At 40.2% G+C, this 26,809-nt stretch overlaps 2 protein-coding genes across 2 annotated transcripts; both read left to right on the top strand.

Annotated features, from left to right (window-relative positions):
* The first annotated feature begins 531 nt into the window (after positions 1-531).
* Positions 532-2,366, top strand: LOC117393998 (E3 ubiquitin-protein ligase TRIM21-like). Its single transcript, XM_033991999.2, has one exon. It carries the CDS (start codon positions 632-634, stop codon positions 2,297-2,299), a length of 1,668 nt encoding a protein of 555 aa, XP_033847890.1. The 5' UTR covers positions 532-631; the 3' UTR covers positions 2,300-2,366.
* Positions 2,367-4,897: 2,531 nt separating this feature from the next.
* Positions 4,898-26,436, top strand: LOC117369926 (axonemal dynein light chain domain-containing protein 1-like). Its single transcript, XM_055221564.1, has 26 exons — positions 4,898-4,967; positions 5,950-6,107; positions 7,309-7,412; positions 7,491-7,572; positions 8,063-8,148; positions 8,241-8,297; positions 8,394-8,502; positions 8,827-8,948; positions 9,657-9,797; positions 11,712-11,816; positions 12,488-12,608; positions 13,396-13,497; positions 14,866-15,032; positions 15,956-16,025; positions 16,590-16,824; positions 18,687-18,897; positions 20,391-20,484; positions 21,622-21,824; positions 23,133-23,226; positions 23,335-23,457; positions 23,831-23,881; positions 24,090-24,122; positions 24,272-24,376; positions 24,466-24,557; positions 25,769-25,905; positions 26,295-26,436. Exons 1-26 carry the CDS (start codon positions 4,898-4,900, stop codon positions 26,411-26,413), a joined length of 2,991 nt encoding a protein of 996 aa, XP_055077539.1. The 3' UTR covers positions 26,414-26,436.
* The last annotated feature ends 373 nt before the right edge of the window (positions 26,437-26,809 follow it).

Here is a 26,809-nt window from a genome sequence, read left to right as displayed (position 1 = left end):
TATTGAAGTAAAAGTACTCTTACTTGAGTAAAAGCTTCCTCTTCCCTCTGTGATTCTACGAGTGACTTGAGTTTTATGGAACAATCTGAAATGATTTGAACATGTGTTTCCTGCAGCTCAGATCTGATGGAGTTTGGATCATTTTTTGTGTCTGTTCTTTGAAAATACCACATTTTGTTCATTATTTAATGTTTTGTTCTTCAAATTCTGAATCAGATGTTACGCCCGACAGTTACTCTTTCAGTTACTCTTACTTCAGTAGTACTTTTCACAAATACTTTTTTACTTGAGACACACGGACAGGATAAAAAGTGACCTTTTCTCCAGAGTTCTAGTTCGAATAGTCACAACAGTGTAATATTCAGGACACTGCCGTGTTTTTGAGCTGAAATGACATTCTATTGTCTAAAAGAAATATTGTTTTTATTGTCGTCATGGTAACCGTGTTGGACATTAGTCACCACCAAACAGTCTATGGTCACAGCACTAACATATTCTTCTAGTCCAGTCTCACCACATCCTCCTGAAGCCTGACAAAATAAAAGCTCTTCACCTCTTTCCTGTCACAATAAGAGTTTTCACTTTGAAAAGACTTTAGTTTGATAGTAACTATTGTTGGTTTGTTTCAGACATGTCCTCCACCAGTGAAAGGAGCTCTGAGGAGACGTTCCTATGCTCCATCTGTCTGGAGGTGTTCTCTGAGCCAGTGTCCACTCCATGTGGACACAACTTCTGCCGACGCTGCATCTCTCAGGTCTGGGACACTGATGGGCCCTGCACATGTCCTCTGTGTAAAGAGGTGTTCCACAGCAGACCACAGCTCAAGGTCAACACGCTCCTGAAGGAGGTGGTCTCAGGGTGTAACCTGGAGAAGAACAAGAGCAGCTCTATGGAGGAGATGCCCAACTTTAAAGAGGTCCAGTGTGACGTGTGCTCTGAGCCCAAGCTGAAGGCCCTCAAGTCCTGCCTGGTGTGTCTGTCCTCCTTCTGTGAGAGCCACCTCCAGCCTCATCTCACAGTCTCTGGGCTGAAAAGACACCAGCTGGTGGAGCCTGTGGAGAACCTGGAAGACAGGATGTGTCCCACACACCAGCGCCCCCTGGAGCTCTTCTGTGCCACTGATGAGAAGAGCATTTGTGTGATGTGCTCTCTTCTAGAGCACAAGAACCATGAGTTTTTGTCTCTGGAGGAGGCGTGTGAGCGCAGGAGGTCCTCTCTGCTGCAGACTCAGAGCCAGCACATGGTGGAGCAGAGGAGGCAGAAGATCCAGGAGATCCAGAGCCTCCTGGAGCTGAGTGAGACAGAGGCCCTCAGAGAGAGGGCTGTGGGGCTGCAGGCCTTCACTGCTCTCATGCAGTCTGTTCAGAGGCGTATGGACCTCTTCTTAGAGGAGCTCCAGGAGAAGCAGAGCCGGAGCCACAGACGAGCCCAGGATCTGGTGCGGCGGCTGGAGCAGGAGATCTGTGATCTGGAGCAGAGCGGCGCTGAGGCCGAACGTCTCTCACGCTCTCATGACCCCCTCCACTTTCTACAGCGCTGCCCTGCACTCACGCCCCCTGCTGGGCTTAAGGAGTGGAGCAGCGTGAGCTTTGAGCCGGAGACGTGTGAGGGCAGTGTGACCCGAGCTCTGTCTGAGCTGGAGAACAGTCTCTCTCAGGAGTTTAACAAACACTTTAAAGAACTGGCCTCAGAGTTTAACAAAGCCGAGCTGAGGAGAGTGCAGCAGTGTGCGGTGGAGGTGACTCTGGATCCAGACACGGCTCATCCTACTCTCGCTCTGTCTGAAGATCTTAAACAGGTTCATCACACTGATGTGAAGAAGAAGCTCCCAGACTCTCCTCTGAGGTTTGATGAATGTGTTAATGTTTTAGGAAAACAGAGTTTCTCTTCAGGCAGGTTTTACTTTGAGGTTCAGGTCAAAGGGAAAACAGAGTGGGATTTAGGAGTGGCCCAAGAGTCCATCAACAGGAAGGGACAGATCAATCTAGCACCTGAACATGGACAGTGGTGCATCGTCTTAATAAAAAAAAATGAGTACTACGCTTGTTCTTCGCCTCCTGTCCCTCTGTCTCCTCAGAGAGCTCCTCAGAAGGTGGGGGTGTTTGTGGACTATGGAAAGGGTCTGGTCTCCTTTTATGATGCACATTCTGCAGATCTCCTCTTCTCCTTCACAAACTGCTGCTTCAGGGAGAAACTGTTTCCATTTTTCAGTCCCAGTTTAAATTACGGAGGATCAAACTCTGCTCCTCTGGCCCTCACTGCAGTGGAGACTTTGAGCAGTGACAAAGTACTAAAGTAAAAGTACTGCACTTAAAGAGGAGTATTACACTTCTATGGAGTATTAACTGTTAACCAGTGGAGGAAGAAGTACTCAGTTTAGTTACTTAAGTAAAAGTATTAAAGTACCTGTTTATAAATGTACTTAAAGAGTAAAAAGTTATTTCAAAAGTATTTCTTGCAGATTTTGATCTAATAAATCTCCAAATGTCGTGATTTTGTCCAACAAAACAATAAATCAATATTTTTTTCTCATGTTTTATTTGTATATTTTGTGTTAAAGTGGAAGAACAAAGTAACTTCATAAGACAAAACCTGCAAGAAATACTTTTACTTTTTACTCTTTAAGTACATTTTTAAACAAGTACTTTAATACTTTTACTTCAGTAACAAAACTGAGTACTTCTTCCACCAGTGTGTGGAGCACGGGCGATGTAGACTTGTGGGCGGAGCCTCGTACACAGGTGATGTAGACTTGTGGACGGAGCCTCGTACAGGCTCGTACTGCTCACTGTGGGAGAGATCTCTAGATTACTCAAACATGGATGACATGTACAACCTCTTCAGGAACAACGTGAAAACATGATGATTTTACACAAAACCTCCTCTTTAAGTATCATTTTGAGGTATCTGTACTTTATGTACATTTTACTGTATATACTTTTTACTGTGTGTACTTTTTACTGTATTTACTTTTTACTGTATATTTTGAAGTGAACTGAAAAGTACCAAGTTCCTTAAACTTTGGAACCTGAGAAATTTTAAGGACAATAAGAAAAAGTTCATCTGAATCTCTACAGTGATGTAAATAAACACTTATATGACAACTCTGTGTGTCAGATGCCCTCCCGTCCTCCTGTCTCTGTGTCAGATGCCCTCCCGTCCTCCTGTCTCTGTGTCAGATGCCCTCCCGTCCTCCTGTCTCTGTGTCAGATGCCCTCCCATAAACTGCACTAAACACAGTGTGTTTTTGGTGATTTCAGTGTCTTTACACTCAGTCTTGTTTCACTCTGACTCTACTGAAATATATTGAATAAAACATTATAATGATGTTTAAATGTCGTCCAAACGCTGTCACACTGTCACTTTAAGAGCCTTAAACACACTACTGTGCACTGATATGAAATAAACACAAGTGGACTTACCCTGGAGATATAAATCCACATCTTAAATACACTAAGATGAACAAGAACGTTTACTACACCTGCATTTGAGTCGGTTCTGTCTGGAGCACAGTCTGATCTATGTGTTTACGACATATGACCTTGTAGTAGGTTATAAACAATGGTACAAAGGCACAGAGGACCAACTGTCAGTGCATTTATTCTGTTCTTTAATATGATTTATCTCAGAGCATTTTTGAACGCTGTGTTTGAGTGTATTCATGTGTCGTACACTTGTGCTGTTAAAGGCACAATTTTAGGAGATTTTGAACCAGCAAATGATCCATAAATGTTGAGATTATCTAGAATCTGAACCGGGACAATAAAGTGCAGCTTCAGCTTCACATTTCCAAACTGTGTCCTGTTGAGTCTGTAGATTTGACTCTGTCCCATTGGCCTAATGTTTGTTCTTATGTCTATTACCACAATAAGACCCACACAATCTTAACAGTTTGGACCAAACAGTGACCCATATGCCAAACTGGAGCGGCACGAAGACCTGAGGGGCCCATGAGGATCCAGAAGTGTTTAGCCGAGTAAAGCCACAGCCACATAAATCACTGGATGATAAACAGAACTGTGTAGAACCAGAACTATGTAAAAAAACAAAAAAAACAACAACATGACTTTCTGGTTAAGTCTCTTTTAGTCCAATAAATGTAAACAGTTTGAAATAGGTTCACATTGTCTGCAGTGAGTCAGACCTGTTCCCGGTGGAAGTTGGACTCCACCAGGGCTGCCCTTTGTCACCGGTTCTGTTCAATGTTTTTATGGACAATATTTGTAGGTGAAGTCAGGGGTCGGAGGGGGTCTGGTTTATGAACCACAGGATCATCTCTGCTGCAGATGATGTTGTCCTGATGCTTCTTTGAGTCAGGACCTGTATATGACCTATATATATATATATATATATATATATATATATATATATATATATATATATATATATATATATATATATATATATACACACACACACACACTATATGTATTTTATTTTTATTTTCTTCTTTTTTTCCTCTTTCTTTCTTTCTTTCTTTCTTTCTTTTGCCCATCAAAAGGGGATCTGGAGGAAAACAGGTGGGAGTTTGGCGGATTAAAAGGGGAAAAATGTAATCAAAATGTAATATCAACACTTGAATAAAATAAAAATGATCACAAAAGACTGCATATACAAACAGAATAATTAACAATAATTTATTTGAACAATATACCCTTAATTTTCTAAACACAAACTACCTTTTCCCCACGTGCTAACATGAAGCCTCGCACGTGAGCGTCAGGCCGTTTCCATGGCGACGCTTCCGGTGAGACACAGAGAGGCGCAGCAAATGACTTTACACTTGTATTTTACTTTTAACAGAAGTTTTATGACTTTCTGGGCGACATGAGCTCGTAATCCCCGCGGCCTCGCGTCACCCAAACATCCGTGTAAAAGTCTACGCTGTAACTTCAGGATGTCCGCGTCCGTGAGAGCAAACTCCGCCCCGAGTTCAGCGAGGGCAGAGCGTCCGCGGGAGGGAGCAGGTGACGGTGGGCCCCGGGGAGAGCACGTACACCAGCCTCAAGCTAATGCTAATGCTAACGCTAACGCTAATGCTAATGCTAACTGCTACTGTTTACATGGCTCATCTTTTCATTAACTCTGAACTTTATGAATTGCTAACTTTGTATTTCTAAGAGATAATAGAACTAGATGAGATACTATATAAAAATAAATTTAATATAATGATGTAGCAGATGATAAATTATAGATTGTGTTTTTATGGCAGTGCTAAGTGCAGATAATGAGTGAATGAAAATAGAATATAATGGATAAAAGTGTCAAATTATCACAGACATATTTACAAGGAATAGGATTTTTTTTTTTTGTTAAAATAAATATTCAAAATAAAAGTAACAACAAAGTTGGCACAGAAACAAAACATATACAGTAGTTGTGATGGTTAAACGTGACAGTTGTGTACACTGATGTATCTCCATATTCACTTTTACTTGGGTAATAATAATAACTTGTAAACTAAAAATTAACCATTTGGCTCAAATAAATTAGTAGTTTTGTTTAAAGCCAGAGTGTGGAACTTTCATATGACGGAGAATAAGGGTCACTTAAAAAGAATTATTATGCAGGCACTATGAGAATAAAGTCATAACATTTTGACATTAAAGTCGTAATTTCAGGACAATAAAATCAAAGCCAGAAAAAGTTATTGGAGAATAAAGTTGTAGCCAAAAAAATACATAATTTAACCAAAAATAAAGTTAACATTTAATAGTTTAGGGTTCGATGCCAAATCCAAATTAAGCAGAGTGCAAAAGACAGGTGCTTGGATGAGTGAAAGTTCACATAAATGCCTATAAAGGAGGTCAGACTTTGAAATACTGACATTTTACACATCTCATAAGTTTGTAAGTTTGGAGCAAAGACTCGGAGCAAAGACTCGGAGCTTACAAGTTAAAGACATAACATTATTTTCTCAGATTTGTTCTTTGTATTTCTCGTTTCCAGTTGCAGAGGTGCCGTGTCGTACCTTGGTGGAGAGCTCAAAGACGCAGCTTCAGCCGGTTCATAATGAAGTGATCCCAGAGGAGCTGCTGGTCAGTCTCACCTCCACCGTCTGCAGTGAGAAGAGGCTCATGCCCAGTGCCCACCAGCGCCACTGCAAGGTACCAGGGAAATGCCTATAGTTAGCGTCACACACCCAGGGAATATTAATGACATCAGCCGCAAAGTAGATTGGCAAGAGATTGGCGTAGCAAGAGATGACACAACCTTATTGCAAAAACTAAACGAATGCTAGTCTTCATGTGTGTGTCTTTATGTGGATGTGTCTTTACGTGTTGCTGGGGTCACATTGAAAAACCAGAGGAGCTGTTCTACACCTCATGTGTTTGAATGAAGGTGTCACTTTTCAGGCTGTAACAGTAGAACCTCAGAGCTGTGGCGCAGGTATGAGCTGATGTAATGTGTGACTGTACTGGGTCCACTTATTAGATGTTCACATGCACAGAAGAATTAGGCCTTTTTAAGATGAACAACAACCTAATATTTTAAAGGTATCTGTAAGGTGATAAAAACAAAAATCATGTAATCAAATCCATTCAGACTGAAATTTGATGCAATTTTGGCTTCTGCGTTAAAGTGAAACTGTTTTGAAATGCTCTGGAAATGCTCTGTCTGTTCCTTATATAATCAAATGTAATTATTCTAACGACTTTTCAGGTCTTATTTTTTACATTTTCATACTTTTCAGCTGATGTCATCAACATTCCCCGGGTTTGTGATACTAACTGTAAGCACTGCTCTGTCTGAGGCTTTGTTAGACTTTAATCTGAGCTTTATTTCAACACAATTTGACCATTAACAAATTGACTTAGCTGGAACTACAAGAGATGTGCTGATTTTTTTCACTGTTAAACAAGTCCCACTTAAATCACATTACAGTCACAAGCTAGCTAGCGTTAGCCGACAGTTTTTCAGTTAGTCGCTCTCACCTTTTTGTTCAAAATCAAACTCTTAAACAGGACCATGAACGCAGGCTCTTGAAAATGCGCTGTTTAAATCCATTTTGTATTTTTTCTTGAGTTTTCAGACATACATGAAGAAAACCCCCAGCGTGACGTCACTGCAAAGTATCAATTAAATAACATTAAATATTCCATTAAATAACTTCTTATGCTGAAGTTGAGCTGTGTTCTGAACAACGCCTTATGGTCGTTACTCTGCCCGCCGAGTCTATAACTTTATCAGGGTGGTCAATTTAAAAGACTTGTTTCATTTTACCAGAAAGGTGGTTAGATGGAGAGCAGTTATAAAGGTTACTTGACCCAAAATCACCCAAAACATTTGTCCTGGTTTGTTTCTCAGGGCTGCACCTTCAGACGCCCAGACGCTGTTTGGCACCACCCTCTCGGACGGAAGAAATACCAGTACTTTTTGGAGCAGCCCACGTCTCTGGGCGGAGCGGGCAGGTCAGAGGAAGCAGAGCCACACAGCTGTAAAGTTTAGACATTTACTGTTTAACCATGTGCTCCGTGTGATGTGTTCAGGGACATATCGTTCCTGTGCGATGCAGCTCAGAGGAAAGCCATCACTCTGCCCCCACTTTCGGAAAAAGCAGCGGACACACAGGTACAGAGACATATTTATTATTACTGAAAAGCATTGTTTCAAATATAGTTTATTTTTTATTAAGTGTAGTTTTGGAGAGACTTTAACCCTAAGACCCGATTAACCCCAGTTCTCCAGTTTAAACTTATTCTTCTACTGTACTGGTACTTTTTGGTTCGTAACACTGGTTTAGGAAAAGAAAAAAGACAGAAGTTACAGGTATATGCAAATTTTAGAAAAAGTTATCAATGACTCATATAATTATGTCTGCACAAAAAAACTTTTAAAATATTTTGAAAATACTGAAAATAAAAATGTTAAAACTGGCTAAATTAGAGCTCTACAAATATGCTCTGAAATGCATGGGATTATTGTTGTTTATATATTTCAGTCGTCTTTCAAAAGCCTTACACGTATTCCACATAAACTGGAAACACGTGAGGGTTGATGGGTGAAAATATGAGTGTAAGGCAGTGTATTTTATCAAAGATTATCTCATTTCTTTAAACAGAACATGACCTTGTCTGAAAGCCTGATCCCAGACGAGTACCACATCGTGAAAAACAAAGGACTGCGGAGCCTGGAGCTGTACGAGGAGTGAGTTTTTACTGTTTGAATTACTACTACTTATACTTTTTACTTTATCTGAAAATGAAGCAGTTTTTATTCACATTTGATCTGTTTTCAAGTGCCTTCACCGTGCAGCTGCAAGACGATGAGCAGAAGCTACGGGTCTTCCCTTCAATGTGAGTTTTCAGACTTTTAGGATCCAACCAACCAACAAATATGGGCTAAAATTTCAAATCTTCTTCTCTTACACCAATTCTACTGCGTCTCTGCAGGAAGCCTAGTGGCAGACAGGAGGTACTGCAGCTCATGCGGGTGATGGACGACATGTTGGAGAAGGCAGGAGTGGAGCAGCGAAGCGAAGAACTCAACGAACTCACCCAGGTTCAACGGTTACTTTTATTAAAATAGCAAAACATAAAACAAACAAGCTGTAAAAAAATCATATTCATTAAAATAAAAACTACACAATTATTTTTATATGTAGAATACTTCAGTTTGTGGTGTTGTTTTAATATTTATACCTCAAAATTAGCATTGAGTTAGCATTGAAACACAAACATGTCTCTTCATAAACACAGAAGTGTCTCTGGTGAAGTATTTATTTTATTTGTGTAGTGTTTAACATGTTGGCAGTTGTCAGTTTTACTTGACGAAAACCTTTGAGTCTCTTTCCACCACTGATGGAAGTGAATATGGTTCTTGCAGATCGAGGGCCTGCTGGAGCTGGTGCGCACGGAGCAGAACATCTACAATGTGGTTTTCCATGAGCTGATCAGACAGGTCAGTGTGGCCTGTGCCGAGAGAGGGCAGCTCCTCGCCAAACTCAGGTGAGACGCTACGTGCGATCAGCTAACTACACACAAAGTCATGTACTGTTAGCATCAGGGTTTAGCTATCAATGAAACAGTATCAAAATCCCTACCTGGACAGTTGCAGTTTACGAATGGTATAGTTAAAATAGTTTAGGTCTGATAATGTCCCGTGCAGAGAACAAGATTAAACATTTCCTCTTCTTCTGTATAAAACCTTTTAATTCTGTAGTTTACTTTGATTTTTACAAACATTTCTCTGAGTTTTGTGCCTAATATTTCAACTATGTCCAAACAAAAGTGTTAAAACATATGGACCTTTTAAAAATCTGCACTTCTGAGTCTTCATTTTAAAGGTGCAGTATGTAACTTTTCATGTGAGGAGCTTGTCACCTGCTGGTCTTCGAGGAAATGTTCCAGTGTGGCATTAAACTTTTCTATCTTTGGATTTCAGTTACTTGTAGCAAAAACAAAACAAAAACAATACAAACTTTAATAACATGCCATTAAGCCATTGTAAATAAAGATTTATAATGCCATACTGTGAAACATTCCAGGCAAATGACTAACATCTCTATGGAAACAAGCAGGTGGCCACCAAAAAAGTGACATAGTGCATCTTTAAAACATATAAAACATTGTCTATTCCCTTTCTGAGGGCTTATTTAGCGTGTGTGTTTTAAAGTCTCACCCTGACGTCTAACTGGACTCTGTGTTTTGTCCCAGGCAGAGGTACCAGTCCCTCCTGGAGCGGATCCCTCAGTACCTGAAGGCTCTGCACACTGAGGCCGTGGCTCAGAGGGCGTTGGACCGACAACTCACTGTGGAGATTCACCGCATCAAGACCTCCATCCAGCAGCTCAGCAGGTCGGGCTGGAGGGTTAGATTCAACACAGACACAGACGTAGACGGAGGTTTATAGGGCTGCAATATTAACCCTCTGGTGCACAGCGGTCACTGCAGTGGACAGCGACTAAAACAACTTTCTCTTTAATGCATTGGTTTATGTGGTGGAGCCTCTGGAGTGCTCTCTGCTGCCACACTCCATTGAGATCAATTCAGTGGTCAGTTGGTGTAACTGCAAGTAAATGTCCTCTGATTGTTTTTTCTTATTCAGGCCTAAACGTTGCATCTAAACAGTGTTGAAATTTCCCCAAAAATGTTGAAATGTTTTTCAAAGCATAAAAAGAAAGATGTGTTTGTATATTTACAATAGAAAACAAGTTAATTCATATTTACAGGCAGTTCACAATGTTGTTTCATGTCCTGAGAAGAAGAAAAACACTTCAGAAAAAAAATTCATGCATCAGAGGGTTAATACATTTACAATCAAATTAAAATGTCCATAATAGCATAATAGCTAATTGTAACACTGCTATTTAGGACTGAACAGTTGTGTCAAAATATCAAACTGGCTCTGTGCACAGAAACACCACCAACTTCACTGTTAGCGTCACTACTTCCTGTCCAGTTTTATTTCTGTGAGGTCTTTGCCAAGTCACGAGAAAATGAATAAATATTTAAAAGTCAGACAGTGGACAGGGAGCTGCAGGTGGGTTAGGGGTCAGAGGTCAGAGGTCAGGGGGGGTTGGGTCAGACGGTGGACATGGAGCTGCAGGTGGATGTCACTGACAACATGTTAAACGCTACACAAATAAAATAAATACTTCACCTGTGAGGTATCTACGCTCAGCAGTGCAGCACTACATCAAACTGTTACCTTGATTTACTACGGCTAGAGTAAATCAAGGTAACACACACACACACACCCACACACCCCTCCCCACACCCCCACACACACACACACAGAGACCCTATAAAAGCTGTCACGTGCACATCTCAGGACTCTCTTCTATCCTTTCCCGAGAGTCCGTTGTTTCATTGTTCACTTTACCTGTGTGGAACTCATTAAACCCTCTGACTTTATGTTTCAGACTCGTTGACGTTTACACCAGTAACGGACATTCTCACACACCAGAGAAACTTCTGTGTTTATAAAAAGACATGTTTGTGCCTCAGTGCTAACGCTAATGCTAATTTTGAGGTATAAATATCCAAATAACGCCACAAACTGAAGTATTCTACATATAAAAATAACTGTGTAGTCTTCATTTTAGTCAATTTGAATTTCACTCGGTTGCTTATGTTATATTTTCCATTTTTAATAAACGTGAGCTTTTGGACACCGTGAGCTAGCTAGCGTACTACCGTGCACATTATTGCAGTTCTTTGGACAAATGGATTGCGTTTATGATTAGATTTGCGCTTTGTTTTAATAGTTGGATTGTGTTCAAAGTTCTCATTTTAAGAAGCATTAACATTTGAGAGGAGACTGAATGTGAATACAAAAATCCCTTGTATTTCAGAACATGTTTGTAAAGGTCTAAACTGCAAAAGATCGCAGTTTTTAAGATAATAACACACGATATTTAGTTGTTTTCAAAGCACATAAATAGTCTTTGCGTTTTGCTAATCGTGACCGTTCAAATTATGGTTTTGATACTTTTTATTTCAGATTATGTGTAAAAGCTGCTAACCCTGTAGTTTAGACCTCTGCAAATATGTTCAGAAATGCAAAAGATTCTGGGATTAGTTTAGTGATTTATATGTAAATTTTCTGTCACACATTAATGCTCCTGGGTTTAAAAAGGAAAAACACTGTGAACTGAATCTCAAACCTAATCACAATCAGAATTAGGTGTTTGTCCAAAACTGTTCAGCCCTAATCGTTCTTTTTTTTTTTGCTTTTCTAACACATTTCTTTTGTGTATTTCTTTGCAGAGAGCTGGCGAGGATCAAGGCCCATGATGCCTTTGTTTCCCAGCAGGCCGAGCGAGCCCAACACGAGCTGACGGAAGCTCTCAACCAAAGTCACAACAACTCAGAGTCAGTCCTCACAGTTTAACCTCACGCATCATATCAGAACTGGGACTAAACCGGGACTAAACCGGGACTAAACCAGGACTAAACCGGGACTAAACCGGGACTAAACCAGGACTAAACCAGGACTAAACCGGGACTAAACCGGGACTAAACCAGGACTAAACCGGGACTAAACCAGGTCTAAACCAGGACTAAACCAGGTCTAAACCAGGACTAAACCAGGTCTAAACCAGGTCTAAACCAGGTCTAAACCAGGTCTAAACCAGGATTAAACCAGGATTATACTAGAGCTAAAGCTCAGCCACAGTCACTCACAGCCAGTCCTGACAGAACAGTATAGAGTGTACTTGGCTGGTAAGAGATGGACAGAGGCTTTGTTATAGAGAATAAGAGGAGGAGATGGCTAGGCTGAGGAGACTCACGGCTCTGCTGATGTGGTGAAGACTGAGGGCTAGAGGATTACAGCCTAAAGCTGAAATCCAGAATGAACGAGGGGAGAGAGAGCGTCTTTATGTGATTAGCTTGAGATGTGATTGGCAGAGAGGCAACAGGAGCAGGAGAGTGAGAGAGGAGACACTGAGGTAATCAAGTTTGACATTTTATCACCGTGACAACACTATGTAAATGTAAACGTTCGTCTCTGCTCTGCTCATAGACGTGTCGTGTTGTTTCAGAGTGGTTCAGAGTTACCACGAGCTGTACGAACTCCAGCGCAGCCGTCTGAACTCTCAGCTGATGCAGATGACCGAGGAGAGGGACCTGTGGAGCCACTTGACCTACTGCCTGGCCCTCAAGGTCAGGGTCAAACGCACTCTGGGTCAAACGCTGCTCCCTTTGATCATTCAAGATTTCCACAGCGGAACATTTAGACCGTTAATTAGCATGTATATTGGGATGGGGATTATTTAGCATTTCATTCTCACCAAATTTGACCCCAGTGAAGCTAAAGTAATGCTGACTTAATGCTGAGTAATTAGACCTGATGAAATTATTTACAAAAACACAAAATATTCATATCCAAATAAGGTTCATCTGGTCTTCATTTATTATTATTTTTAAATAGATTCTTCTTTTTCCAGACCAAGGTTTAGTTTGTCTCCTCCCTGACAGTTTGGCCTGCTCACTAGCGCCTCAGAGTGGTCACATGATGTCCGTTCAGCTGTTTTTTTGGCGGGAGGCGGGACGACAGTGCCATCTGCAGTCCAACTTCTGCAGGACAGTATCCCAGATGTGTGAGAGTAAAGTGAAAGACGGCACCAAAACCTGTTTAAATCAGCGGACCGGACACATCGCAGTAACATCACGTGGCCACTATGAGGAAGAGCGCTAGTGAGCGGTCTAAACTGTCAGGGAGGAAACAAACTAAACCTTAGTCTGGAAAAAGATTTATTAAAATGCTAAATATTCATGTTTACTGTGTTATAAATAAAAAAAACAAACTCTATAGACTGTCCAGACCAAGTTACTTCACAATTATTCATGTAATCTGCTAAATAACCACATCAATTACTTCCAGATCGACATATTTTTATGCCAGATTCCGATTCCGATTTAGCATTTTATTGTTTTTGTTTTATTTTAGGTGATCAGAGTGAAGGACTTGCAGCTGGTCAGTCAGTTGCACAACAGCGAAGAGACGTGGCACCAAACAGCGGAGAACTGCAGTGTCTATATAAACGCCAAGGTAACGAGATGGGACGTTATCACCGCAGTGTGGCATTATAGTGATGAGAAAAGTTATAATATTGAGTTTGTACTGCAAAAAGAGCGGGTTAAAAATAAACAAGGCTAACTGTTTAATATTTCAAACAAGGATGTAGTGATGTTAGACACATTTTTTGCATATTTCTGATGGATTTCTCAGTTTATTCCTCTTCTCTGCGTAAAGTAAGGCACACTTTATTATCTTCATAGGCAAATTTGTCCTCTCCATTTGACCCGTCCTTCAATGGTCTGGACAATCTTAGCTGGAGGATTTAACCTGTTGTGCGTGTTTTGGGTTGATGCTAGAAACCGGAGTGTCTAGAGGAAACTTCCCCCAGACACGGAGAGAACATGCAAACTTCTCACAGAAAGACCCCTGCGTCCTGGGAACCAAACCTGGAACCTTTTTGCTTGTGGTGAAAGTTCTAACATCTCAGCCACCCTACTCATACAAGTGATCAGTTTGATAGACAGTGATTGTGTTTTAGGACTCAGAGGACCTGAAGTCTCTCTGGTTGTGTGTTTTAGGACTCGGAGGACCTGAAGTCTCTCTGGTTGTGTTTTAGGACTCAGAGGACCTGAACTCTCTCTGGTTGTGTTTTAGGACTCGGAGGACCTGAAGTCTCTCTGGTTGTGTTTTAGGACTCAGAGGACCTGAACTCTCTCTGGTTGTGTTTTAGGACTCGGAGGACCTGAAGTCTCTCTTGTTGTGTTTTAGGACTCGGAGGACCTGAAGTCTCTCTGGTTGTGTGTTTTAGGACTCAGAGGACCTGAACTCTCTCTGGTTGTGTGTTTTAGGACTCAGAGGACCTGAAGTCTCTCTGGTTGTGTGTTTTAGGACTCGGAGGACCTGAAGTCTCTCTGGTTGTGTTTTAGGACTCAGAGGACCTGAACTCTCTCTGGTTGTGTTTTAGGACTCGGAGGACCTGAAGTCTCTCTGGTTGTGTTTTAGGACTCAGAGGACCTGAACTCTCTCTGGTTGTGTTTTAGGACTCGGAGGACCTGAAGTCTCTCTTGTTGTGTTTTAGGACTCGGAGGACCTGAAGTCTCTCTGGTTGTGTGTTTTAGGACTCAGAGGACCTGAACTCTCTCTGGTTGTGTGTTTTAGGACTCAGAGGACCTGAAGTCTCTCTGGTTGTGTGTTTTAGGACTCAGAGGACCTGAAGTCTCTCTGGTTGTGTGTTTTAGGACTCAGAGGACCTGAAGTCTCTCTGGTTGTGTTTTAGGACTCAGAGGACCTGAACTCTCTCTGGTTGTGTGTGTTTTAGGACTCGGAGGACCTGAACTCTCTCTGGTTGTGTGTGTTTTAGGACTCGGAGGACCTGAACTCTCTCTGGTTGTGTTTTAGGACTCGGAGGACCTGAAGTCTCTCTCGGACATCTCTGGGCTCTGGAGGGAGGAGCTGCAGAGGTTCATGTCTGAGCTGAGGAGGAGGGACCAGGCTCAGTGCGACGTCATCCGCTCCGTTCAAGACGACATCTCCAGGTGGCTGCACTTCTGCTCGTCACAGCAGGAGTAAGGATCATTCACTCTGTTTTTTTTAAAGATTATATTTTTTATTTTTCATAGTTAAAAAGCAGTATTTGGCTTTTATGGGGTATTAAAGAGTTGTATTTTACTTTACTTTCATTTTTCACCAAATTCTATATTCACCGAAGACAAATTAGTAAGATTTCACTTTCGTTTTTGATGCTCCGAGTCTCTCCTCCTTTTCCTCTCTGTACTAAGCCCCTCCCCCTTCAGAGCACCATCACAACACAATCAGCTGCATCGCACTAATGAAACTACTGCACATCACATCAGGTTTGTGAAGTCGTAGGTATAGTTTTGTATCATGTTTTTGTATATTTATGGAGAATGGTTGTGTGGGAGCATGTGTGATGTAGGCTTGTGGGCGGAGCCTTGTACAGAATCGTACAACTAACTGTAAGGAGAGTTTGAATAGGGCCCAGGAGAGATCTCTAGATTACTCAAACACGCATGGACGACTCTAAAAACCTCTTCAGACGTGTTTTTGATGAGGGAACTGCGTTATTACATGGTAGAAAGCTCCAGAAAATGTGATTGTGCATAATACCCCCTCTTTAAAGGTGCAGTATGTAACTTTTCTGTTGAAGCGTCCACCACCTGCTTGTTATTTACCTGTATTAGTTAATTAGTATTAGCCAGGAATGTCTCTCTATAATTGCATTTATTTTTTTGCCAAAATCCTTTGACAGTGTGATCTGCTTGTTTCCATGGAGATAAATAAATTTGATGCTCTATTGTGGGACATTCCAGGCAAAGCAACATTGACATCTCCATGGAGACACCAGAAAACTTACATAGTGCATCTTTTTGACCTTGAGACTCAATCGTACTTAAATCAACATGAATTTTTTTATATATATTATCATTTACAAAGGGCGTAGCAGTCACTTTTGTTTTATTTTTTGTAGGAATCACGGTCAAAAATGTCCAAGAGCTACAATGGAAGAAATTATTGCAGATTTTAAAAAGTGGTGTGAGGTAAGACTCTGAATAAAAGAGATAACAGAACATTAACTGTTTTTATATTGCCAGTATTGATACTTTGCAGTGAAATCGCGCTGGAGCTGAGGATCTGCATGTATTTCTATGGTGGAACGTTCACCAGTTACCATGGAGACACAATACACGCATTAGCAAACACAGACGAAGTGTTTTATGATCGTCTGAAAACTCAAGAAAAAATACAAATGGATTTAAAGAGCAGATTTTCAGGAGGCTGTGATCAACACGAGCGTTTATGCTTCTTTTTAGGAGTTTAATTTTCAACAAAAAGGTGATGACGACTCACGGAAAAAAACTCTTGGCTAATGCTAGCTAGCGTGTGGCTGTAATCTTATCTGACAGACTTGTTTAACAGTAAAAATTAGCTCATCTCATCTGCTAAATCAGTTCGTTCCTGTCAGATTGTGAGGGACAGACTTCCGTGTCTACAGTTAGCATCACACTCCCAGGGAATGTTGCTGCAAAGTATCAATATGCACTTTTTACTGGTACTTACGATGCACATTCTCTTACACAGTATTTGTGTGCCTCTCCTCACAGGCTCTGGTCCCTCAGGCTGAGCTCTTCCAGGGGGAGGAGGTGCTTGGTCTCAGAGAGAGCCTGGAGAAGATGATGACTGTTCGGGATCAGTGGCTGGGTCTGTCCCTTCAGCTCCTCCAGAGACACCCGGGTCCACACGGAGCTCGGCCTCAGCACTACCACAGCCTCAGCGAACTCCAGAGCCTCCTGTCCGAGCTCGACACCAAACTCAGCGACCACATCACCGGGGAGAACGGTACAATGCTCAGAAAAAGATTTACTTTACCCTTAAGATTGGTCGATAGGATTAAATTTGCTTTCAATAAAAAAAAGCTGTCAACGGGACTAAACTTTTTAAGAGTAAATATGGTTCAGTGTAGGGCAGTGACTTTCAGAACCCTGACAGGACTAAAGAAAAGCCTTCTGGATGAGTACTGAAACATATTCACTCCTTGCTATGGAACGTACGAAAAGTCTCTCCACCTGGATTTAACTAAACCAGTAGGTCCTCTCCTCCTGCAGTTGGTCCGGTCTATGTTCAGCAACAGTCTCAAAGCATGAGGTCAGCTGACACCTGAATAAACCGAATGACCAGGTTATTCCATCAGTGGATTTTTTCTTCCCTGATGGCACAGGCATATTCCAAGATGACAATGCCAGGATTCATCGGGCTCAAATTGTGACAGAGTTGGTTCCAGGAGCAGGAGACATCATTTTCACACATGGATCGTCCACCACAGAGTCCAGACCTTAACCCCATCGAGAATCTTTGGGATGAGCTGGAGAAGCTTTGTGCAGCGTCAGACTCGACCAGCATCAATGTGAGATCTGGGTGGAAAATTAATGCGACACTGGATGGAAATAAATCTTGTGACATTGAAGAAGTGAAAGCAAAACAATGCCATAATCAAAGCTAAAGGCGGAACAACCAAATATTAGAGTGTGTGACCTTTTTTTTTTTTTTTTTTTACACAGCGATATGCCATGATTTTGTAAACCTTATTAGATCAGATTATCTTAGAACTAGCTTTGTATTGTCTTTAAGATGAAACTACGACTAACTTCTGCTTCTGAGAGTTTACACTTCACTGTTCGTGGTTAAATCCGTCTGTTACTTTTACAAACCAAGGAGGAGTATGTGGGTTTGAGCAAAGAGCTGCCAATGGAGAAGCACTGAAACACGACAGCGATGGGTTTGAAACGGTTACCTTTTAGTTCATTGGCCAGTGTTTAACCCACTACACCACAGCATTATTCCAATCCAATCCAATCCAGCATTATTTATAAAACAACACAGTCGACCAAAGTGCTGTACACAGGTTAAAACACAAAAAAACATGAGACAATAACATTAAAAACAGAACATGATAAATGTCAACTCTTTACACTGAGTTAAAAGCCAAGCTAAAAAATGAGTTTTAAGAAGAGATTTAAAAACAGGAAGTGAGTCGTCCAGTCTAACATTCAGTGGAAGTGCAGAGTCCAGAGTCTTGGAGCAGCCACTGAAAAAGCCCAATCGCCCCCAAGTTTCTTTTTTGGCTTAGGGACCACGAGGAGAACCCGACCTGCAGACCTGAGAGAGCGGGAGGGCGTGTGAGGCACCAGCAGCTCGGACAGATACAGAGGGGCCAGGCCATGCAGACAATTAAAAACAAAAACAACAACTAAAACATAACTTTCTCTTTACTGCATTGGTTTATGTGGTTGAACTGCATATCAGCGTCTACGGTGCTCTCTGCTGCCACACTCCATTGAGGTCAATTCAGTGGTGAGTCGGTGTAACTACAAGTAAATTTCCTCTGGTTTTCTTATTCAGGCCTAAACATTGCGCCTATACAGTGTTAAAAAATGTCCCAAAAATTGTTGAAAAGCATAAAAAGAAACATGTGTTTGTATATATACAATAGAACACAAGTTAATTCATTTTTACAGGCAGTTCACAATGTTGTTTCATGTCCTGAGAAGAAGAAAAACACTTCAGGAAAAAATCTTGACCAAGGCATTTATAATTCATGCATCAGAGGGTTAAAATAAAATTTAAAAAAAACCCTCATTATTAGCTCGGTCAGTTCAAATAAGCGACTCTGCGTATATTTAAGTTGTGCTGTTTTGTTTCAGGAGTGCACAGCCAGCTGCAGTCTCTGTGTGCCTCCATAGAGCCCGGGTTTATTAAACTGTCAGAGCTGAAGGAGCAGCCTCACGGAGCTCCGGCCCTGGACCTGAAGAAGACGGAGAAATCACTCACGCTTTGGAAGAGTCTGGCGGACAAAATCTTACAACTCATTTTAGGAGAGAAAATAGACCAACAGACCAACGAACCTGCTTTGTAGTAAGTACCAGGTTTTATTTCAGCGCTTTAATTAACTCAGCTTCATGTTTGTAGGCGCCATTTTGAGGACTTCTGACCATTCAGGAGGTACAGGGGGGTTATTATTCATCGCTCTGACACCCGACATGGTTCAGGTGACTTCTAAACATTTTAAACAGCACATATTTTAAAATTTACAGGTAGAATTTGTTTTTGCAGATGGATAAAATACAGATAGTTTGACTTTGTTCACACACTGGGCCAGTCCACATGTAACAAAAACATTACAAATCAGTGAATCGCTCATTAATTTATATCGCCCCATGCCCTCCATTTGAAATTATAGCACTGTACTGTAGATAGGATGCTACGAATGAAGTGTTTTGCTAATTTAGGATTGTTTTTGGTGTGTGGTGGCAGAGTGGTTAGCTTTTTTCCTACTGCATCTCAAGGTTGTAAATGCAAAAAAAAAAAAGTTAAAATGATCTAAATTTTGATTTTCTTATTTTATATGTGTGATTTTTAATATGAAATTATATATTTTTTTATATATATCACAATATATTTTCTTTTTTCTTGCAAAATGGTGTAAAATAGTGTATAAAAAGGAACATAATCCTTAAGTCAAAGTGAACAAAAGAGGCGACAGTGGCTCAGTTGGTCGAGTTTAGTTAGTTAGTTTATTCAGACACACACATAAAAACAAACAAAACAATGTCACAGTCACACACACAGAATCCGTCCAATTGTAACTGAAAGGCATCGGCTTAATCTAAGCTTATTTATGCCTAATTCCACATATAAATAACAATATACACAACAAGAGAAAACACAACTATTTCAAATAATTCTACAACACAGAAGAAATACATTTGTTTTTATATTCATACGGTTACCTTTGGGTTTATATTTATATATATATAATAATCATAATTATTAGGTGTTATTTTTAATCATCAACATATCATTATTATCTTTACTATTTTGTTTCTTATTACATAATTTATATTGTGTAATAGACAAAGTTTACACTATGTTCATTAATGTTCAGTTCAGTTGTCATAGTAACAGTTTTACTATTGCTCCATATTTTTCTAGAATTTTTAATTTGTACATTTTTTTTTAATACTTTAATCGAAGTGCAGCTTTTTAATTCATTATCCAAACGATTCCATAAATTAACCTCTGTAACTGAGATGCACATAGTTTTTTTTTTGTAGTTCTTGCCATAGATTTTTGGAAGATGCCAGTTCCCCTCAGATTAAAGCGACTCTCTAGGTCTGAACAGCTCCTGGACACGAGTTTATCCACTGATCTGAAGGTTGGCGGTTTGAATCACATAAATATCATCGGTTGAGTGGTCAGATCCATTGACTCGCAGGTTGGCGGTGCAATTCCAGCGCTCACGGTGGTTTGTTGATGTAAAAAGCTTTGAGTGACTCGAAAGTGGAAAAGCGCCGTATAAAAATGTGACTATTTACAGTTTTAACATTCGAGTATTTGTTTATTTACAGCGCAGAGACGAAGGAGGCCGCTCACAGAGTCAAAGTGTTTGTAGAAACTCTCTGCAGCTTCATCGATGCCGAGAACCAAACCATCAGTCGAGAGGTGAGAATCAAACTGTTTTATTTCAGCATTTTACATTTTAATGCACCTAAAAAGCACTTTGGTTCAGTTTTTGCTGTTGTAAAGTGCTATACAAACGTTGGATTGATTGATTGATGCTAATGTTGTCGCAATGCTAAAATTTTAAACTGGATTTTGATATGAAAAAATAGACCCAATACTCAATACTGATTCCGATACCATGATGATATTAAAAACACTTTCTTTAGACGATAGAATGTGATTTTTAACATTAAGTCGTCGCACTTTCGATCTTTATATTTCCGTGTGGCCTTATTCACTGGACAGAAATGAATTACACAGATATGAGACACTTTTAGTATCGATACCTGCTCAAATCAGTAGTTTTGATACAAGTTTTAGCATCTGATTTTCAACCCTAATACGTACTTCCTCCTTTCACAGTTTGAAAATCAGGTATCCAGGCTCTCATAACGTCACATGAACACGTCTTGTACAAGGGTCATTCAATAAATAAGGTGAATTATTCGGTATAAGGACTTTTAATACACATAGAAGCTTACTTTTTTTTTTTTTTTTGTTGTTTGTTTTACTTGTTTTTCACATGGATTTCATTTCTTTTGCAGATTTTGGAGATTAACAAAGATGGCCGACCAAGAAGCTCCAGGATTGAACAGCGGTCAGTTATCAAGTTTTTGGTTGCTGAAGGTGCAAACCCGTTGAAATTCATAGGAGAATGTCGACTGTGTTTGGTTCGATCACCTCAGGAGACGTCACTTCTGTAGACCTCCCTGCCTTCATCCTCAACACTGCTCCATCCGTCTTTAAACTATTTAGCCACTTGTAGACATTTTTTTGGCTGAAACATGTGGCACCAGACACAGTGACATTCTCCTATGAATTTCAACGGGTTTGCACCTTCAGCAATCAAAAACTTGATAACTGACCGCTGTTCAATCCTGGAGCTTCTTGGTCGGCCATCTTTGTTAATTGCCAAAAATCTCAAAGGTTTTTTTTTAATCTGCAAAAGAAATTAAATCCTTGTGAAAAACAAGTAAAACAAACAAAAAAGTAAGCTTCTATGTGTATTAAAAGTCCTTATACCGAAAAATTCACCTTATTTATTGAATGACACTCGTACATTTGTCCCCGTCTCAGATCTTTAGTGTTCATAAGGGCCGGAGTCGCTGGATGTTGGACCTGCTCCTCCTCCTGGTCCCGGACTTGGAGCCGCACGCGAAGAACCACCGTGAGCGCAGACTCAAACTGCCCCACGCATCCCAGCCCTCTGTCCCACAGCTGGAGGAGGACGCGGCCCCGCTGTCCCAGAGAGTGGAGCGGCTTTCCAAATACTTCACCAGGCAATGCACTCATACGCTTTACTTTTAAACAAACTACATGTAGCCTGCTCTTGTACTGTTCTTAAAAAAGGTACTCGAATCCTAACTGAACCCGTGTGTCCAGATCCTTAACCCTCTGGTGCACAGCGGTCACTGCAGTGGACAGCTACTAAAACAACTTTACTCTTTAATGCATTGGTTTATGTGGTGGAGCCTCTGGAGTGCTCTCTGCTGCCACACTCCATTGAGATCAATTCAGTGGTCAGTCGGTGTAACTGCAAGTAAATGTCCTCTGATTGGTTTTCTTATTCAGGCCTAAACGTTGCGTCTAAACAGTGTTGAAATTTCCCAAAAAATGTTGAAATGTTTTTCAAAGCATAAAAAGAAAGATGTGTTTGTATATTTACAATAGAACACAAGTTAATTCATATTTACAGGCAGTTCACAATGTTGTTTCATGTCCTGAGAAGAAGAAAAACACTTCAGAAAAAAAAAATCTTGACCAAGGCTTTCATAATTCATGCATCAGAGGGTTAACCTGGAGATAGAGACACATCCACGTTTTTCTCATTCTCAGTTTAAGGACAGGCCTCATGATTGTTCAGATCAGAGAGAAGCATTTTAGGTCTAAACCAACTGGATTTCTGCTTTGAAACTGGCAACACAAATGAGCGAGTGATGCGAGGCTCATTCTGCTTTCTGATTGGATGATCGTCTTGAACCAAAATACGAAATTAGGACCTAAAAAAATGGGCCAGTGTCCAATCAGGTCCAATGTTTCTGTTGCAAAGAATAAATCAGCATTACAGTTGTTACCAGTGAAAGTTGTATTTGATTTGAACATTTTTCATCATATCTGGGGACACAGTTATGTCACGTTTATGAAAGTTTACATTTAAATCTTACATACGGTTCCTTTACTGTCTCTATAATTGCAAAGTAAAAACAAATCTTTCTTAACCTTTTCTCTTGTTAGCCCCCGTATCTTTATGTTTGCCCTAAAGACGTCCCCTCCAAGACAAACCAGTGGAGAGTAAATATACCATTGTTTGTTTGATATGTGAGCTACAGATAATAGAATAGAAATAAGAATAGTAATAAGAATCTTGTGTATAGTTTACAGTTCTGCAGCAAAACATTTATTTAGTGCCACTTTAAGAAGATCTATTTCTTTGTACAAAAGTAAGTTTATAAAAAAAAAAACACCATTGCCCCAAAAAATGTTTAAACAATGAATAAATCCATTAAATTAACCACGACGACTTTCAACTTGTCAACATGAAGTCACAACACATTTAAAGTTTTCTATTGTGTATTTTTCTCTGGCAGGACTTGTCAGCTGATTTACGAGGAGCAGAGTCTGAACAGCCGAACTCGGCAAGAAGCGGCTGAGAAGGAGGTGATGGAGTGTGGAAAACTCGAGGTAAAGTGACGCAGTGTTTCCACATCCCGGGGGAAACACATGGCAGTTATATATTCTGTGTATAAATGTATTTAATGTAATGTTTTGTGTTTATTTATCTGTTTATAGAATGAATGCACAGACTGGGTGGACACTTCTAAAATCCTCCTGGTTGGTTTAAAAATGCCTCCTTTAGAGACGCTCACATCCTTGAACGATGGAGCAGCTACGAGGGAAGACGTGGATTCACCGGTAACAAGTGTCACCTGTTCAATTATTCTACTGATAATATCATTTTATTAAAGGAACTGTACCTGTTTTTTCATGTCATAAAGTCAAATTTGCCTTGCCCCAGTACAGATATTTAAAAGCAGGCCTTAGGGTTAAAGTTTGATGAGAAAAATCGAATTAGAAACTTGTTTTATTGTCCACAAACCAGGAAGTCATTTGGCGCACTGTTAGCATGCTAGTTCTTGTTAGCATTACTGTGACGACAAACTCCGCTCTGGTCTCTCCTGAGGAATAACTTTGGACCAGTGTAGACTGTTTAAAATGAATTAGTTTATCGTGTTTATCATGTTTTAAGACCGTTAACCTTTAAACGTAATGCTTTTTTTTTTATTAGGGCAATCAGGAAGTGCAAGAAAAACATGAAAAAACAGATGAACACACAGAGGTTGGTGAAATACTGTTACTATTTACCGTTTAGACCTTGGCATCAGGAGAAGAAAAATATATTTAGACACTGGTGGTAATGCCAATGTGAATTATCCTTGTTATTGTACGAGTGGCATAAAAAAGTAGTTTTTATAATATTTTTTTTCGTTTAATTGATATGATAGACCTGTACGCACTAGAACACTTGATATGTTTGTATTTTTCAGATTAAAGAAGAAACAGCTGAACAAGAACTTGAGGTAACTTCTCTATAAACTGTTCAGGGTTATATAAGCAGCTTTTATCCCAAACTGTGAACTACTCAACCTATTTCACTCCAGCAGATCACAGGAAATGTTTGTAGATCTCAAAACAGTCAGACTTAACAGCAGTGCTTGTTATTGTCCAGCAGAGGGAGCCATCCGTCCACAACAGTCCCATGGTGGAGCTGATCTCCAGCGACCGCAGCGTCGTCCAGAATAAACTGGGAGAGAGACGAGTTCAGCTGACTGTGGTCTGACAAATGATTTGGCTCATAATTTGACTTTGAGATAATCGTTTATTATATATTAAACATATTTTAAAACTGTTTTTGTGTTTCAGAGCGAGGAGCTGGTGGTGGCTCCGGTCACTGAAGAAGCACAACGAGCTTTTACTGATCTGAACACAGTGGAATTATTACAACAGGAACTCATGTAGGTACTCTTCTTCTTCTCCTTCTCCTTCTTCTTATTCTTCTTATTGTTATTATTCTTTTTCTTCTTCTTCTTCTTCCTCTTCTTCTACGACTTCTTTTTCTTTATTCTTATTCTTGTTGTTGTTATTATTATTTTTTTCCTCTTCTACTTCTTATTCTTCTTATTCGTCTTCTTCTACTACATCTTCTTATTCGTCTTATTCTTCTTCTTCTTCTTACTATTTTTTTCCTCTTCTTCTACTTCTTATTTGTCTTCTTCGTCTTCTTCTACGACTTCTTTTTCTTCTTATTCTTTATTCTTATTCTTGTTGTTATTATTATTTTTCTTCCTCTTCTTCTACTTCTTCTTCTTCGACTTCTTTTTGTTCTTCTTATTCTTGTTCTTATTATTTTTTTCTTCCTCTTCTTCTACTTCTTATTCTTATTCGTCTTCTTTTACTACATCTTTTTCTTCTTCTTCTTTTTATTTTTTTCCTCTTCGACTTCTTTTTGTTCTCCTTCTTGTTATTCTTGTTCTTATTATTTTTTTCTTCCTCTTCTTCTACTTCTTCTTCTTCTTCTACTACATCTTCTTTTTCTTCTTCTTCTTCTTCTTATTTATTTCCCCTCTTCTTCTACTTCTTATTATTCTTATTCGTCTTCTTCTACTACTTCTTTTTTTCTTCTTCTTCTATTTATTATTATTATTATTTTATTTTGTATTATTATTATTATTTTTTTTAATTATTATTATTATTATTATTATTATTATTATTATTATTGTTATTATTATTATTGGTGTTTAAATGGTGTGACTCACTCTGATGCAGTTGCCTCTTTGTCTCTTATTCATGACGTCTGTCTAATGTAGGAAAACGTATAAAAAAAATTAAGTGTTTCATGTTTTTCTGATAATTCCTTCATTTCGTTCGTTTGGTGTTTTTTTACTGTGGTAAATATAAATAATATTTTCACATCAGTCAAGTGGCAGTTTGTGAGAAGAGGAGGAGAGAAGAGGAAGAAGAGGAAAACATCCACACAAGTCATTAGATTATAATTAAGATTTGTATTTAAGTTGGAATTTAAATTTAAAATCTGGTAATGGGACTCAACCAAAGCCTTTTTTTTGTTTAAATTGCCGTATCAACCCGACCTTAATGTTGAAAACCACTGGAGCCGTGTGAGCCAGCTCTGTGAGTGAGCGAGCAGTACGTGTGTCTTTTCCCTCAGCGTTTCAGAGGAGCAGGTCCAGAGCGCACAGCAGAGGGCGCTAAAGGCTGAGGAGGCTCTGCAGGCCGCACTGCAGAGGATCCAGGACCTGGAGCGACAGGTGGAGGGGCGGAGCCTGGAGCGTCCAGAGACACGAGGTGAGACTGGACTATGGGTTTGGACTGAGGTCAAAGTGAGACAGACGCCACAGAAGTAACAGTTTAAAACTTCACTGCTACAGCTTCTGATGTGTCAAAAGTCCTCAAAATGGAGTCCGTATTTAAATTGTAACTGGTGGAAGAGCTCGCCTCTCCACAGATCTGACCTATAACTTGGCCTGGTGGCACTACTTACTTTTCTCCATGACAACGAGCAGGAAGCAGATCCCTTTCCCCGCCTAAACTCCACCGTCACACAACTTCAACTATTTAAAACAATCTGAACTTCTCCACAACAACAACAAATACTTTTACACACTCTGGGACTTTTCCTGGTGCCGTGGCGATAAAGACATTGAGCTGAAATGTTTTGATGTTTTTTGTTACAGATCCAAAGCAGCCGGAGCCCTCCACCTCTCCACCTCCTGAGGTCAAAGCTGCTCCAGCGAAGAAAACTCCACCCGAGTCCAAACCTCAGACCAGCTCCAAAAAGACCAGGAAACGCTGAGACACACAACTGTCACAACTACACACGACACTACACAACTACACAACTACACCTCTGCACACGACACTACACAACTACACCTCTGCACACGACACTACACAACTACACAACTACACCTCTGCACACGACACTACACAACTACACCTCTGCACACGACACTACACAACTACACAACTGCACCTCTGCACACGACACTACACAACTACACCTCTGCACACGACACTACACAACTGCACCTCTGCACACGACACTACACAACTACACCTCTGCACACGACACTACACAACTACACAACTGCACCTCTGCACACGACACTACACAACTGCACCTCTGCACACGACACTACACAACTACACAACTACACCTCTGCACACGACACTACACAACTACACCTCT

This window comes from Periophthalmus magnuspinnatus, chromosome 4 (assembly GCF_009829125.3).
Source record: "Periophthalmus magnuspinnatus isolate fPerMag1 chromosome 4, fPerMag1.2.pri, whole genome shotgun sequence".
NCBI lineage: Eukaryota > Metazoa > Chordata > Actinopteri > Gobiiformes > Gobiidae > Periophthalmus > Periophthalmus magnuspinnatus.
This window is presented reverse-complemented; position numbering and strand designations above follow the sequence as displayed.